This window comes from Staurois parvus, unplaced genomic scaffold, assembly GCF_062004578.1.
Source record: "Staurois parvus isolate SC_StPar_1 unplaced genomic scaffold, SC_StPar_1.0 ptg000120l, whole genome shotgun sequence".
In the NCBI taxonomy this organism is placed as follows: domain Eukaryota; kingdom Metazoa; phylum Chordata; class Amphibia; order Anura; family Ranidae; genus Staurois; species Staurois parvus.
Window position 1 is genome coordinate 5960701 of NW_028317916.1, and position 13212 is coordinate 5973912.

A 13212-nucleotide genomic window follows, 5' to 3' on the forward strand; every position below is an offset into this window, starting at 1 on the left:
CCTTCTCTCTCTTCTCTCCCTCTACCCCTCTCTCTCTTTCCCCCTTTCTCTCTCTGCCTTCTCTCTCTTCTCTCCCTCTACCCCTCTCTCCCTCTCTCTCTGCCTTCTCTCTCTTCTCTCCCTCTACCCCTCTCCCTCTCTCTCTCTCTCTTCCTTCTCTCTCTTCTCTCCATCTACCCCCCCCCTCTCTCTCTTTCCCCTTTTCTCTCTCTGTCTTCTCTCTCTTCTCTCTCTTCTCTCCCTCTACCCCTCTCTCCCTCTCTCTCTGCCTTCTCTCTCTTCTCTCCCTCTACCCCTCTCCCTCTCTCTCTCTCTCTGCCTTCTCTTTCTTCTCTCCGTTTACCCCTCTCTCTCTCTCTTTCCCCCTTTCTCTCTCTTCCTTCTCTCTCTTCTCTCCATCTACCCCCCCTCTCTCTCTTTCCCCCTTTCTCTCTCTGTCTTCTCTCTCTTCTCTCTCTCTCTCTCTGCCCCTCCTCTCTCTCTCTCTGCCCTCTTCCCCCCCTCTCTCTCGCCCCCCTACCTACTACATGAAGCTGCAGTGCTGTCACCAGGGTTGGGGGATTACACACTGACCTGCTGCATACTCTGCCCGCCCCTCCAGCTCTCCGACTTTAGCACCCCTCTGCTGAAAGTCCGAGGAGGAGAGGTGTCCGAAGTGCCTGCCTCACTGTCCATCCCCTCAATGCTTGCTTATTTAAGCAGCAGCACATACAGGAACAAACTGAGCCTCTCATGGGGCTCTGTAGTGACCCCGGGCCCTAGGGCAGTGCTCGAATGGTCAGTCCGTCCCTGGTGGAGCGGGTCCGGTGTCACCCCATGCAAAAGGTTTCACCCAGTGTGGTGCGCACCCCCTGCATCTGCCTAGGGATGCCCCTGAGCATACACTTCCTATGGAGCATTGATTGGAATTGCCCTCCCTGTACTCTGGTGAAGTTAGGATTCTCTGAGAATGACACATGCAATAAATTACATATTATCACAGAATGACCTTTTGATCAGGGGCGGACTGACCATTTGGGAACTGGGGCACTGCCCTAGGGCCGGGGGTCAGCAGGGGGCCCCATGAGATGCCCCTTGTACCTTTCATAGGCTTTTTTGGGTGTGGTTTGAGTGTGGGCAAGGACACAGGGGCCCCATGATCCCCTATTGCCTGGGGGCCCCATGAGCTGTTAGTCCACCCCTGCTTTTGATTGGTTAGATTAGAAAACAAGTTGGTGCCAGGAGTCTTTCAATGACTCTAGTTTCATCATTAAAGTATACATTCACCTTATTCTTTACAGGCAAGCAGATACACACTGATAGGAAGTAAAAATTAACAACCACAGTGCTTAACAGGGCCATGGTAGTTTATTGAGAACTACAAGCTGACAGCCACAAAGGCTGTCAGGACTTGTAGTTTTCCAATTCACAGAACACTGTGAATGGATGACGTGGCCAAGCGGGCTGAGTGGCCGCATTTTCTTTAGATTGTGGCAGCAAGTAGGGGGAGAAGTTCCTCCCCTCGCTGTCATAATAGGAACTTTGGGTATGCAGGGGCCGGTGCAATTGTAACATGTTACATGTCACACCCTGAATGTGGGTGTAACATGTGACATGTTAAAAAAGGTAAACTTATTCCTTAATCACATCATATCTGGTAGATGCATGGCTACTAGAAGGCAAAGCTGGACCCTCTGCCTGCCTCTGCCAACAGTCATTTATTGCTACACCCAGTTATACCATTGGTTAGAGTAATGTGTGTAATTTTGCTCAGTCTATCAAGGAGACAGTATAATATAAACACGTTGCTGGCCATTTTTTTCAGTCTCACATGGATAAAGATGCTCATAATATGGTCATTAGTGGCATTGACAGATAATCACGCAGTGGGTCAATGATTAAGTCCTTTGCATACCATTGATGCAGGCAAGGTGCAGTGGTGCTAGACTTTTCTCAAAGCAATGATAAAGACGTGTCTGAAAATGCTCCTTGAGGTTGGTACTTATCCTGAGGTCACACAGGTCAGAAGTAGCACTTAAGCATATAATAGTTTCCTGATTTGTTATCTAGATTTTGCATCAGTCAAACTTTTTATTTGTACCTTAACTGGTTACTAATAATAAACCCTTTGGGGTCAAAGTAACAGCCAAGTGGTAAAATAATAGCATTACTTGTTAGGAAGCATGAGAGTGCCCTCAGATAATGCTCAACTCCTGCATTTTGCGAAATATTCACACCAGACCAAGATGGCAATATATCTGCATTGGAACATTCACATTCTTTAGAGTCCTTCCCCTAGCTAGTCACTTTACCTTCTAGATCATTGTTGGTGGACAGCATGGTGGGAGGCAATCTATATGTATAAAGCCAATTTTATGGTTTTGTCCTCAACATGTAAAGTGACCTGCATTAATCTGAAAAGATCAACATAGGCTCACCACAAGAGCACATAGAAAAAAACATTTTTTTTCTATTTTGCCTTGTTCACACCACAACATTGTGTTGAGGTGTGTTGGGGTGTGCTGAATAAAATTGCAGACATGCTGCATTTTTTCACACTGCACCTCTCTTCTGATGGCAAATCTCATTGAAATTAAAAAAAATTAAAGAAATTTAATTTTGTGGTGCTTTGAAATAGTTAAAAAAGGTAAAGGGTGCCTTGATTTGTAACAACATAAGGCACCACCCATCACTGTTAGACACCAGGCAACAAGCTCAAGCAGCCTGTGCAGGCTTGTGTGAACGTGCCCTTGGATGAGTTCACATTTGGGAACATGTTACATCTTCCACTGGTTTTAGGGTGGAACACGTAACATGTTCCCAATGCTGCAGCTGCTGACTGGTGCCCTCCTCCCCCTCCCAGTGACAGAAGTACAGAGAGAGGTTCCCCATACTATCTGTCAAATCTGAAAACAGTGCGGCTGTGTGGGGCTCCTCCCACACAATGCCACGCCATTACTTTACAGAGTCTATTGAATGAATGAACTACAAGTCCCAACAGCCTTTGCGGCTATCAGCTTGTAGTTTTCAATGCACTGTGGAGAGCCGTGGTAGTTCATTGAATCTTGCTGTCAGTATATCTGCTTGCTCATACATCCTGTATGGGCAAGCAGATATACTGGCAAGTCTGCAGGTGACCTGCATGGCACCTGCGATTTGCTGATCACTGGTGCAATGCTTTACAGGCTCCTGCAAACAAAAATAATAAATGCACCATTTTTTTTTTACCTGCAAAAAAAAAAATGTGCATTTATTATTTTTGTGCAAAAGGTGAACCTATCCTTTAAATTGGAACAAAACTCATTGATTTCATTTCAGAAAACAGTTACATTCCTGACATGCCAAGAATGTTAACTGTCACATTTGCTTGTGCGCTCAATCAAACTGCCAAACCATCGAATGGTTGATGTAATAACTGATGACATGCAGCGCCATGGCAATTGCAGATCAAACAGAAGCAAAGATGGCAGCTTCCTTGGTTGAAAAGGATAGGATGGTTTAGTTCCAATTTAAGTTTTCCATTAGAAAAGAGCAGAAAATATACATAATATCAAGCTACTGTCATTAGTTAGAAGAAAATAAATAAAATGTGTTATGTTCCTTAGTGGTCCACATCTCCTGCAGAATAAGTAAGAAAGTTGAAGCTATTGAATCATTTCATATCAGCAGATGTTTTTACTTATCAGATAAATCAAATCAGCACTGAATTCCTATTAGTTTTCTTTAGAGCACCCAGAATATTCACATCAACAAGCATGTGGGCTTGATTAATATCTCATAAAATTAAAAAATGATTTAGTGTAAATTCAGTTATGTACAGAATATGGCCCATTGTTAAATTTACATATAAATCTTTGGAAAAACCCTTGTGCAGTGTTATTTTTCTAATTTTATTATGTTCTGTTCCAAGTCTACCATTCATTTTTTCTTTCTACGGTATATTTATTGGGTGTCTTCTAACAGGACATTTGTAGAGCCACAGTGAACTCTTCACCAGAGCAGACACAATCATCAGTATATTATTAACAAATATTTGGCTGATGATGGCAGTAATTAAAAGCAGAGATCTCAGGTGACACTCCCACTAATTCTTCCACTGATACGCAGCACATCTTTCAGCTAGTGATGAACAAAGGGCAGATATAAAGAACAAAGCTAATTGCAGTAATGAATGGATGCCGGGCCAGTCCAGTCATAAGTTTAACAAAATCCAGACTAATATCACTCCACTGATAACAATAAATGTGCTTGGAACCCAATGATAAACAGAGTGTAGTTGTATTTATTCAAGGAAGGACACAACATTGTCAGATATTTTATTTATACATGAAATGAATGATTAGGAACTTGATTCACTGCTTTCCTGCATGCTCCCTTATTACATCAGTTTTTTCAATCAAAGCTAATTGCTCAGTTCAAAGTTTTGACTTAGCAGTTTGACTCTTCAGTCATATAAATGTGTCAGGCTGTGCTGTGTAGAAATGTATCATCGGCCATAATAGTTAGCCCAGCAACCTATGTAGTTTCCAAGCCAGTGGCCAGTGGTAAGGAGACCAGTAGGAGAACTCTTCTTCTGCCTTTTCCCTTTATTGTAGTAGGTGCCATATTTGAGCAAATATATTTCAATCAGAATTTAAGATGCCTGACTGGGAACAAATAAGATGAGATAATAAAAGGTCAATAAGAAGCAGAATTGCATGCTGGCTAATTATATCTCTGAGTTCCAGTTGTAAGATATTTTAATTAAAATTCACAGTTCTGGCTAATCTTAATTGCCATGATAAAGCCTAGAATAAAGAAATATAATTAGAAATTACAGCTGCAAGAAAAAAATATATCTGTTATGTCATTGTCGTTAGGTGTAGAAACATCCATCATCATGTGGCCTCTGAGAGTTATACAAAGGCAGTGGGAATCCTAGTGACAACTGTCATTAAGATAGAAAGGGGTCTGCTTATAAAAAAAATGTACTGTATGAATGTCTCAAGCATTCATACAGCTGTCATAAATAATCCCCATATTTTATCTAATATGTTTAATTCCTTTGATCATCAATTCCATCTAGTGGCTATAATGTGGTATTTTCCTAAAATGGCTCAATCAGGAAAATACTGCATTATGGCCCCTAGATAGAGCTGATGATCATAGGAAAATATCATATTAGACATATTATCATATTAGGCAAAATGCAGAGTTTATTCGTGATTCTTGCAACATTCACAGGAGACTCCAAAGTGTAACAGCAAAAAATGCAAAACAAGAAATAGGTTTGGCTGGAGTTCAACAGAAAGCTTTATATTAGTATTTCATTATCCCCAAATTCAAACCATTCATATAATATAACAGAAGATGTAGAGGCTTTGGTCTTTGAAACAAGTATATTCATGGAAATTAGACCACATGCTCATTTTCAATATTATAGCAAGTGGTATATGGTGGTAAAATACAGGATGTCCTGCTGTTTCTTACCACTTAATTACTAATTCTTCGTCTTTTTACTTACAAAGGTATGTATAAAACCGATGCATTTAATATATACCATTGTTGACAATTTTTTACCTTGAAAATTGCACGTGTTGAACAACTCTGTATTTACAATATACTGTACATCTTGGGAAAATAATGTTTATGCAAAGAACCAAATAGCCCATTTTCAGATTTCACAAGTTTTTAAAAGCATTTTTGCACTTCGAGATTTTTTTTTCACAATCAGTGATATTTTTTTGTGGGTGGAGGATATAAAAAGGTGAATCGTATTCTGAACTGTATGGTATTTATAGAGCACATTCACATTTTAATATGTTGAAGGATATCTCATAAGTAAATTTGAACTTTGGTTGAACTAGATGGACTTGTGTCTTTTTTCAACCAGATTAGCTATGTAACTATGTGAAAGCTTTGGAATTATCCTATAAATGATTAAAGGGGTGATTTTTTTTCCACATATAAAGGACCCACTTTGCTCACTGCCACCTGCCACAGATATGCAGTGTTCTTGCAATAGGACCTTAGCCTAAAATCCTCATTTACACTTGAATTTGCCCTCTCCACCCATTACAGATACTCCAGTTGAATGGCTGGTGAATGTATGTGAATCTAAGCAGCTAAATGTGTTGAGGGTTACCTGATTTTTATAAATATGCCCTTAAATGTGTTCTTATATTGGTTCTTTTTAAACTTATATTTTTAAAAGAATGTCATATGAAAGTGGCATATGTTAGAGTCTGATTGTACAATTTCTATTTAGGTTTCTCCTAAAAACTATGAGTATATGAGGGCCTACCTGACTGAATACCAGTTGAATGGATATTATAGGTAGACCTTCATTCTACATCAATATTGTTAAACTTATATTTTTAAAAGAATGTCATATGAAAGTGGCATATGTTACAGTCTGACTGTTCAGTCTCTATTTAGGTTTCTCCTAAAAACTATGAGTATATGAGGGCCTACCTGACTGAATACCAGTTGAATGGATATTATAGGTAGGCCTTCATACTACATCAATATTGTTAAATCTAAAGGAGACCATACAATCACATTGTAATGTATGTGGCTGGGGAAATATTATTGAACTATTATTGAGATGGCATATCTGAAATGATGCGATGGAATTGATTATAATCTGCTGTAGTTTTATTTTGCAGATTTATCCTTCTGTTGATGTTTCACTAAAAAAATTCAGGAGTGATCTGTACCTCAAAGCTAAACATATAAAACACAGCACATTCTTGCTGAAAAAACATGAACTCATTACTGCATTGTTGGAAAACCCTAAAATCTTGAATTCCATTTTGATTCAAAGGTATGCAATATGGGACTTGGCTTATTTTTATTAATATTATTAGAATATAAATGAAGGTCAAATAATTTGTAACTAGGGAAAAGAGAATCTTTATTCGTTGCTAGAGCTAAGACAGAATGGAACAGTGTGAGTAGGGTGTACTGACTGATAATTAATCTTAACACATAAGATAATGGGGTGGTCAACTGTACAGCAAATGAGGTTTAATATTTAAAAAAATAAAGTAATGCATTTGGGGATTAAAATACGATTGAAAGTTATTCTCTAGGGGGAGAACCTCTTGGGGAATCTAGGATGGAAAAATATCTGGGGGATCTTGTAGATCACCTACTCAGCAATAGCATGCAATTCCAGGCTTCAGCATGCAAGGCTAACAGAATATTAGCATGCATTACAAATGGTATCTACTCAAGAGATACAACTATAATTCTATCACTTTAAAAATCTCTGGTTCGGCCACATCTTGAGTATGCCATCCAGTTCTGGTCACCAGTCCTCAGGAAGGATGTGCTGAACCTAGAGAGAGTCCAGAGAAGGGCAGCAAAGCTATTAAGGGGACTAACGGATCTCAGTTACAAGGAATGACTACAAACCTATTGTCCCTGGAGAAGAGAGATGCTTAGGAGGAGATGTGGTTGCAGATGCGTGGGAGTTCTAACAGATTCAGCATCGCCGAATTTGTACAGTGAACTGCGCATGTTCGGCTCACTGTAGAGGGGCGGACAGGCAAGTAAGTAACTTTAATAAAGAAGAAACAAAGCATGTCTTTTTCTGCATTAAAATTCCTGCCTGTTTGCTCAGTTTATTTTTTTAGCTAATGTTCCACTATAAATACAGCATTTTTTTCACTTTATGCAATTGTCAACACATTTAACCTTATTTTATGCTTCTTCAGTACCAAATAATACAAAGTGATCTCTACAGAGTTATTTATGTAAACTGCATATGTTTTCTAAAATAGATAATAAATAGATGATAAATCCATACTACAATAGTTAGATTTCATGATATTCATAACCTTCATTTTTGTATAATATTCAGCCATGAGATTTATCCATGTTTATGTTCATATGACCATAGTGTTTTGAGTTTATTGAGTTAGTACCAAACATTTGGAAGATTATGGCTTTCTGAACTAGATATTGCTCCTAATGTTCATATATAAAATTACAAATTACACACAAAAAGAAGTTTTAAAAACACATATTGGCATTATTAACACAAATGAAAAAGATCATTTAGTTCCTATGTATATAAAAAAAATTAAAAAAATGAGGTTTACTAAAATTGGAGCATGTAAAATCTGGTGAAACGAATCAGCTTCCAGGTTTTAAAATAAAAAACAAGCAATATATAGTGAGCGCTTAGAAATCTGGGAGCAGCTAGCACATATGGTAAACCCACTCCATAAATCAATAAAATATATCAAACAAAAGTGCTGCTCTGTAAACAATAATATGAATGTATCCAACTTGTATTAAACTACAAAATAGTGAAAAATAAAAACAAACAGTGGAAATAGTGTAATACAGTAACCAATAAATGTTATCAACATTCATAAGTGACCACCACATTACACATCAAAAAGTAAAGGTGAAAACAAGAAAACAGTAAACATATTAATAACAGTTTTAATAAAATTGTAATGATGACTGCACAAACAGTCAATTTTTCTATATGGTGAACATGCCCTGTGTATATGTACATGTTTTTAATGAATGGATTGTGAATATATCCCTTAAAAAGCCTTGCTTAGTTTGCTTTTTATGTCATTTTTATAGTAGATTATGGGCGGATTAAGATTTCTTTATCCATTTAATAACATTGTGGATTACTCCATGGGTTTTGGTCAATTTTTGTCATCCTAAAATGGAGCATGTTAAAGTATGTGTACTTCAGTTTTGTTCCATGTGATTAGGGTGGAGTAATCTATAAGAAAATGGTGTCTCAATCTACAATAAAATGGCACACATTGAAGTGCGCCTTTGTAAGTTTAGCTCTACACTGTTATGGTGGAGTAATCTACAAGAAAATGGTGCCCGTTAGAGCGTGCGCTTACGGCTATTTAAGGAGATTACTGAATGGTGTCAGCAGGAGGCGGGTTCCTTTGAGAAGCACGAAACGCATCAGAGAGGAGCCTATATGCTGATGTGCACACTGCCAAGTCCATGTTTGGTCCAGCAGCCAACTTTGTAAGTGCAGCCGCAGTTTTATTCCACGTGGATTGTATGTATATGTTTGATTTTTAAATAAACCACAACACTATGTACCTTGAATTTGGGCTCCATGTAGTGAGCTCTTTTCAGGACACATTACTGATGGCTCTGAACCAGCCTTGAGAGGAGGAGATATGATTGCCTTGTCATTTGTTGGAAACTCATTTGATCTTAGTTCTGGTGAGTGCATATTGGTGAAGGATCTCACGGCTGTCTTTCCCACACTTGAATGTCACTTCACTATACTGGGGACTGTGGTTCATATGGATTGTGGGTGCAATCACTCATCCTGATGAGCACGTACTTCCTTCATTTGCACTGAATGTGGAAGCCTTTGATTTGGGTGTTGTGCCATTGCATCAAGGATTTTCATTTATGGATTGTTTGTGCAGTCATCATTACAATTTTATGAATCATTTTATTAATATTTTTACTGTTTACTTGTTTTCACCTTTACTTTTTAATGTGTAATGTGGTGGTCACTTATGAATGTTGATAACATTTATTGGTTACTGTATTACACTATTTCCACTGTTTGTTTTTATTTTAACTATTTGGTATTTTAGTACAAAGTGGATACATTCATATTATTGTTTACAGCGCAGCACTTTTGTTTGATGAAGTAAGAAGCTGATTGGGTTCCATGCACAGCTGCACTAGAGTCTGAGTGCTCCAGTTTTAGTAAATCTCCTCCTATATATTCTCTTTCAAAAGTGATGTTTTTCGAGGACCTTAAAATGAACTTCAGCTCTAGTATTGGAATTGCGAACACATATCTTCATGGGAGTGCTGGCTGTATTTTTAGACAAACAAAGCAGACTTTAGTAGGTATTCATGCTGGCAGTATCAAAACCAGCTAGCATAATCACAAAGGGCTGTGGATATGTCTGATGCTACAAAACTCTTAATTACCTGCAAATCAGACTATATATTATATACAGAATTTTGAAACACTGCACAGTAAAAATGATCAGAAATAATATTGTAATCCACCCTTACAAATTAACTCCGTAGAAAAAAATCCAAAATAGTTGACATTTGGAAATATGCCAGTGCACTTTTGTCTTCAAATAACACAAGACAAAGAATATCAGTGTTCAGTAACCCATAGTAGCCTGACCTTATCATCAGATTTTCTGCAATAAAACAAAAAAAATGGTATTTTGTTGAGTGATATGGATAACAGGACCAAAAATTGTCATTACCCTATGTTTTTGTTATAAAGATGGCAAGCAAAGTAGATCCAAACCTGACAAGCCTGATTTTATTCATTGGGCTTTTTCCATGCTGTCTAGAAAGACTTTCAAGTTCCCTTCCACTCAATTATCTTTCTCAATCCAAAATGTATACAGTAAAAACCTTTAGAAAACATATTGTACAGTGTTTACCATTTGGTCCACAGATAGGGTCAGTGATAGGATCTGAGATGGGTTCAGAAATGTAGAAAATCAGAGAAAGGGGTATACAGTGAAATGTAGGACAAGAAGGGACTGTGTAGCTTTGCACTGAGTGTGCTAATTATTATTATTATCATCATTATCATCATTAGTAAGCTCAGCATCTTCAGCTCAATTGCCCCTCATTGACCATGGCCAGGCGATGTATGGATTTATCTGTGAATTGTTCTTGCAAAAAGGCTTACCTTTACGGTTACTCATTATGTTGATAACTAGATTGCCTTGGTAATTGTAGGGTGACCCTGGCTGCCAGATCAGTATGGTTGGCTGGGGAGAGATCAATTAACAACACCGTGTAGTAAATACACTTTTATGCCTTCATCTTCGCCTCTCTATTTCTCTAATTTTAGATAGCAGTCTAAAAGAATCAGTAATTTAAATCACTTCATCTGACATCATCATGTTATTCTGAAAAATCACACACCTGCCAGATATCTAAAAAGGTGATGGAGAGACGTGGTGCAGCACACAGCCTGTGATTGACAGCCACAGCTGTGCATGTTCTGTGTGCACTGTGCAAAGTGGGGTGTGTCCCTTCCCTCCAATCAATTCTGATAGCTACAGTGTTAGGCTGGCCATACACCATACAATTTTCTCTCCAATTTCTACCCAATTTCCTTTAGAAATTTAGAAAGCAAAATTCTCAAGAAAATTACAGAATACATTATACTATTTCCTTAAGAATTTTGCTTTAGATTTACCAAAAGCCATATAATATGAGGTAAAAACAACACTTTCAATTGTATCCAATCAGGCAGGCCCTTTCACTGCATAGTTGAAGGTAAATATAAAGGAAGTTGGGAAGAAAATTGTACTGAGAGATTGTGTGTAATTTCTGGAATTTGAATGGCTTTTGAGAAGAGATTGCTGCAGATAAATGGGTACAACTTATGCTGGCTATACATGGGTCGAATTCGAACAAATTTTCTTTAGAAAATCAGAATTTTTGTGCATTTTGTAATCCAATGGTGCCACCATTGATTTTAAAATTTGGCCAACCAAGCCTTCTATTTCCCCTCATGTTGCTACAGAAAAGAATTTTCATGGCCAAGAATTTCCTTTTCTTTCCAGGTCACAACTCACATGCTCATTTCTTTTTCGTTTATATTTCCCACACAATTCTCTCATCATTGATTCAAAATTCGTTCGTTTTTCAAAAAATTCCCAACATGCCTGATCACTCAAATTTGATGGTTTCATGAAAATTGGCTGTTTCTATGACCCACTAATGGTGCAAAATTCAAACAAAAATTCTTAGAAATTTCTTTCAGAATTCAACCCATGTATGGCTGGCTTTATGTAGGAGGATTTATTTTATTTTTGTATATCATTTGATGCTAGTCACTTCACTGGGTACATGTGAGGGTTTTAAACCACTTTAAAAGTATGTGAATTACCTGCATTGCTACCATAATCAAATCTGTTGACTTTTGAGAAGCAAATCACATCTTCATTAAACTTTCAGAGAAAGACTTGAACACAAAGAAATTCAAAGATTACCTGCTACTTCTGTAGGAACTGGATCTTTCTCTGGTTTGGATTTTTTTTATTATTTTACTAATATTAATAATAAATAAGAAACTAGTAGGTTGTGAAATATTGTTGTGTGTGTAGGTGCAATAGTAATTTTTATCTTTACTTCTGATAGCACATTTTGATGAGCTCTGTACAACTATCCAACCTTGATGATTAATCCAGATAATGATAATCTAAGCTTTATCTCACTGGATGAATCAAAAGCAGAACAGCAGATGTCCCCATAGTGGGGGTTAAAAACAAACTGATGTGAAAGAAACTACCCCTTGGGTGCCATTATGTTAATGTTTTCCAGCACTGCAGTCCAGCTGAACTGGTGTGAACTTTGTAAACTGTTCGTTTGAAATGTTCAACAAGAATTTGTTAAAGGCACCCTGTCTTTAATTTGTTACTATTCTTCACTTATATCTAACATATTCACTCAACATCAGTCTTTAATATAATTCATTTGAAATATTTTGTGTAGGTATGGGTCTTAGCAGTAACCCAGAAGTAAGGTATATTGCTGTAACCGGTGGCAGACTAAGGCCTTGTTCACACCATGTGCAGAGACATCAGTTATTCTGCGCACATTGCAAGGGCACAAAAAATTACAGGTGTACCTTGGTTTACGAATGCCTCGGTTAATGTAATTTTCGGTTTACAAATGAAAATCTATTGAAAATAATGCCTTGGTTTACAAATTTTTTTTTGCAATACGAAGTAAGTTTTCCCAGGATGCAGTGTGCCTGGGAGGTTTATAGCTCTGGCCCCATGCCTTTAAAGTGCACTTTATAAAGATTTTTGAACAGATAAAACTTTTTTTGACTTTTTTCTGACCTCTGGAACAGATTAATTGGTTTTCAATGCATTTACGAATAATTTTTTCATCATGTCCCTGTACAGTATTTATGCCTTTAAAGTGCACTTTATAAAGAGTTTTGAACAGATAAAAAATTTTTTTTTTTAACTTTTTTCTGACCTCCGGAGCGGATGAATTGGTTTTCAATGCATTCCTATGGGAAACCGCATTTCAGTTTATGAATTGTTCGCAGTATGAAACATCCCAGAGAATGCATTAAATTCATAAACCGAGGTACACCTGTAATTGTTCTCCTTGTGCCCTGTTTACACGACAACACTAGTATGATGTGTGGATTTTTTTTTTCTGTGCAGCAATCTGCAACCTGTATACAGTTTTCTGCATGAAAAAAAAAATAGTTGTGACATCAACACTGTG

General features: G+C 37.6%; 1 protein-coding gene across 1 annotated transcript in view; it reads left to right on the forward strand.

The window, feature by feature from the left end:
* The window catches only part of CPED1 (cadherin like and PC-esterase domain containing 1), a 349788-nt gene that overhangs the window by 184502 nt on the left and 152074 nt on the right, over positions 1-13212 (forward strand). Inside the window, exons 11-12 of the mRNA XM_089672109.1 lie at positions 6627-6784; positions 11923-11990. Coding sequence (XP_089528235.1) covers positions 6627-6784; positions 11923-11990 — 226 coding nt within the window. The remainder of the gene's footprint in view (positions 1-6626; positions 6785-11922; positions 11991-13212) is intronic.